General features: G+C 49.1%; 1 protein-coding gene across 1 annotated transcript; it reads right to left on the bottom strand.

Moving 5' to 3' along the window:
- Positions 1 to 1,276: 1,276 nt before the first annotated feature.
- Positions 1,277 to 2,905, bottom strand: LOC109733957 (exopolygalacturonase-like). The gene is made up of 3 exons (XM_020293170.2): positions 2,610 to 2,905; positions 2,216 to 2,524; positions 1,277 to 2,079 (listed from the first exon to the last, which is right to left on the bottom strand). Exons 1-3 carry the CDS (start codon positions 2,793 to 2,795, stop codon positions 1,327 to 1,329), a joined length of 1,248 nt encoding a protein of 415 aa, XP_020148759.1. The 5' UTR covers positions 2,796 to 2,905; the 3' UTR covers positions 1,277 to 1,326.
- Between the last annotated feature and the right edge of the window lie 367 nt (positions 2,906 to 3,272).

The following is a 3,272-nucleotide window of genomic DNA, read 5'->3' as shown; positions in this document are numbered from 1 at the left end:
TGGCGGGAAAGGGTTGGCGAAAAACGGGTGGCGGGAAATAGTTGGCGCGAACATATGGCGGGAAAGGGTTGTGCGGAATACGTCATAGTTTTACAAAAAAAAACCAGGGATCGTTCGGAAAAAAAATGGTGGCATGCACCAGTCGGCCCACAACAGGCCAATTAGTCCTTGTCGGCCCACTGCAGGCCTATCGGCCAACTGCAGGCCGACTGGACCCTGTCGGCCAACTGTAGGTCGACTGGACTTGATCTGGTGGCCGACAGCCCAATCGGCCAGCAGCAAGCAGATGGGCCACCAGTCGGCCTGCTGTGGGCTGACTAGGCTCAGTCGGCTTGCAGCGGGCCGACGGTGTATTATTTTTGAAAAATATTTTTTCAGCGTAATATTTCTGTAATTTAATAAAAAAATGTATTATTTAAAAAAATTTAGCTAGATGGCATGGGGAGGTCGCACGCCGCGGCTCTGTAGCGCTCAGCCAGGGAGAGAGAGGCCAGGTTGTGGTGGGTCCTTAGCAATAAATTGAAGCTTATGTGGCAGGGGTGCTGTAGTGGCTGGTCCCATATGTAAGTCACTGAAAGAATGCTGATGTGGCAGGTTTGATGAGGTGGATAGGTTGCATGTCAAGAGAAATAAAATAGTAGGGATGAACTATTTAGGTATTATAGATTATAGATAAGGTTTGCCTAGCTCCAGTGATAGAAGAGCGATGACGGCGGTGTGCCTTCGGCTCGCTCCAGTGCTTGTAGTCGTCGCTAGGTGGTCTACGGATCTGAATATAACTTTTACTTCTTATGTTTTTTGTACTACCTTGACAGTTGATAAATAGATCGGAAGTTTTTTTCGCAAAAAAATGAGAAGGCCAATAAGGCCATACTGTTGAATTTGAGTAGAACACTTTTGAGTAGCGACTCTGCAACTAAAGGCTAAATAGTTGCAACACGTGAAAACCAGATACTCAATAAATCTCAAGATCATTAAAAAAAACTTTGTTGGTATAGACCAGTTTTAGCGGCACAAAAATCGAAAGACAAATAAAAGTCAAAATCGTCAAAAGTTTATGGATCAAGTGGCTCTGAGCCGGCACGTACATATATTTGTGTTAGCTAAATACTCCCTCTGTTCCAAAATAGATGACCCAACTTTGTGTATAAAGTTGGGTCATCTATTTTGGAACGGAGGGGGTATAAAGGTAAGCGGTCAACCTAGGAAGAAAGCTAAAGGACGATCTCCTGGCGTGGATTCGAAAATCTACGTACTGAGAAAAGAAATCATATCGCGCAAGATGGAAGGAGAGTGACTCTTGCGGTCTTGTTATCGCTTCACAGGTCAGGCGGCGCATGTGTTGGCCTTGTCGACTCCTGTGGCGGTGACCTTGACGTGGGTGCAGACAGCCATGGTCTTGTTGTTCTTGCCGGAGTACTCGATCTTGACGTCGGACATTGTGACGCCTTCGCAGGGCTTCTTGTCGGAGCAGAGCAGGCTGACGGCCTCAGGGGTCGAGGAGGTGCCGGTGATGTTTTTGAAGGTAACGTCCTTGACGGTGACCCTGTCGGCCTCGCCCTTGGAGGTGCAAAGTTTATTGGGGCAGTACTTCTGGTCGATGATGATGGGGTAGCCCGAGTCGTCCATCTCGATGTTCTCGTAGTGGATCTTGGATGCTACGAGGGGCGACTTGGCGTCCTCGTACGACTTGATGCGAAGGCCGTTCGTGGAGCCCTTGAGCACACAGTTCTTGACGGTGATGTCGGTCACGTCCTTCTCGTCCTTGTACCTCCCGAGGCTGCCAATGCTGATGCCATGGCCTGGGCCGCAGGTCACGCCGCTGATGTTGACTTGTGTGGAGCCGGGGCCGATGGAGATGCAGTCGTCGCCAACGCCGATGGTGGTGTCGATGATGCTGACATTGGACGAGTCGCCCATGTGGATGCCGTCGGTGTTGGGGCTGTCCCCGGGCGCGCTCACCTTCACGTCCTTGACGGTCACGCCCTTGCATTGGAAGATGTTCATGTGGAAGAACTTGGAATTGATGATGGAGATGCCTTCGATGAGCGCGTCGTCGCAGAAGTCCAGCACCAACGACTGCATGGTACATGTGCATGCACATTTACGTACATACGAATAGCATTTCCTTGCATTGATACTAAGCAGAATGCGCGCACGAATACTCATATCTACAATTAATTATTACTGTATAATGTTATGCACGCGTACGTACGTTTGGCAATATCTTGCAGTTGTAGTTCTTTTGGCAGCTGTTTTTGGTCCAGACGGCCTTGCCCTGACCGTCGATGTTGCCTTTGCCGGTGATGGAGAGCTTCTTCACGCGCATGATCTCGATCCAGTTAGACTTGAACTTGGCCAGGTCATTGGAAGCAAGCAGGTTGCCTTCCAGCTTGATGGTGAGTCCGTCGCCCTTGCACGGCCCCGTGAAATTCAGAGCTCCAGTCAGGAAATCACCCTTGGGGATGATGATGGTCGGGTTCCCGGTGCTACCGCATGCCGAAGCCCATGCCTCCTCCACCGCCTGCATGCAATTGCAATGCAATCCACCACATGATCCATCGATCCATCATCATTCTTATATTCTCTCTCCTTCAGCACGTACGTACCTCGGTGCAGTCCGTTGTGCCGTCGGGCTTGGCGCCGAGCTTGGTGATGTCGTACTCCCCGCCCGGACCGGACGCCGCCGGACCATCTGCGCTCTCCTTCTTCTTCTCCTTGCCTTTGGCGGCATATGCCACGCTCACCACCGCCAGGAGCAACAAGGCTCTCATCGCAACGTTCCTCAATGCCATTTTGGCTATGAAATCCTCCTCGATCCTTGATCCTTTCAGGCCAGGAGCTTGAGAGCCCAACCTTAAGTACACATCGGTCCAGGGGGGGCCAAGTGTGCGGTTTAATTATTCGCTATGCTCATGGCATGCATGCTCATTTGCTATTCTCAGGTTGTGGTTGCCGGCTATACCGGGTTGCTGTCCACTGGTTATTTTGGGATCACCTTTACTACTTCGATTCCATGTTGCTTGTGTGTGAAAATTCAAGCCCAGCTCCATCTCGTATTCTCTCTCAAAAAAAGCTCCATCTCGTACATGGGATACAACACCTCCCCAATATTTCATCCCAAATAAGGTGTTGTAGGAATTGGAAAATGAAAATAAAAAGGAGAAGAAAAAACTAAACTAAAACATAAATGGGACAATCATAAATAAAAAAAAGATACAAAACAACAAAGAGAGAAAAAGGAAAATATTTTTGTTGTTGTGTTTTTAAAA

The sequence above is a fragment of the Aegilops tauschii genome, chromosome 7 (assembly GCF_002575655.3).
Source record: "Aegilops tauschii subsp. strangulata cultivar AL8/78 chromosome 7, Aet v6.0, whole genome shotgun sequence".
Taxonomy (NCBI): Eukaryota; Viridiplantae; Streptophyta; class Magnoliopsida; order Poales; family Poaceae; genus Aegilops; species Aegilops tauschii.
This window is presented reverse-complemented; position numbering and strand designations above follow the sequence as displayed.

Bases quoted from the DNA above. Each gene is read 5' to 3' on its own strand.
- LOC109733957 (XM_020293170.2), bottom strand. From the start codon at position 2,795: ATGGCATTGAGGAACGTTGCGATGAGAGCCTTGTTGCTCCTGGCGGTG. The intron at 2,525-2,609 runs GTACGTACGTGC...AATTGCATGCAG, and splicing joins GCACAACGGACTGCACCGAG to GCGGTGGAGGAGGCATGGGC. The intron at 2,080-2,215 runs GTACGTACGCGT...TGTACCATGCAG, and splicing joins ACTGCAAGATATTGCCAAAC to TCGTTGGTGCTGGACTTCTG.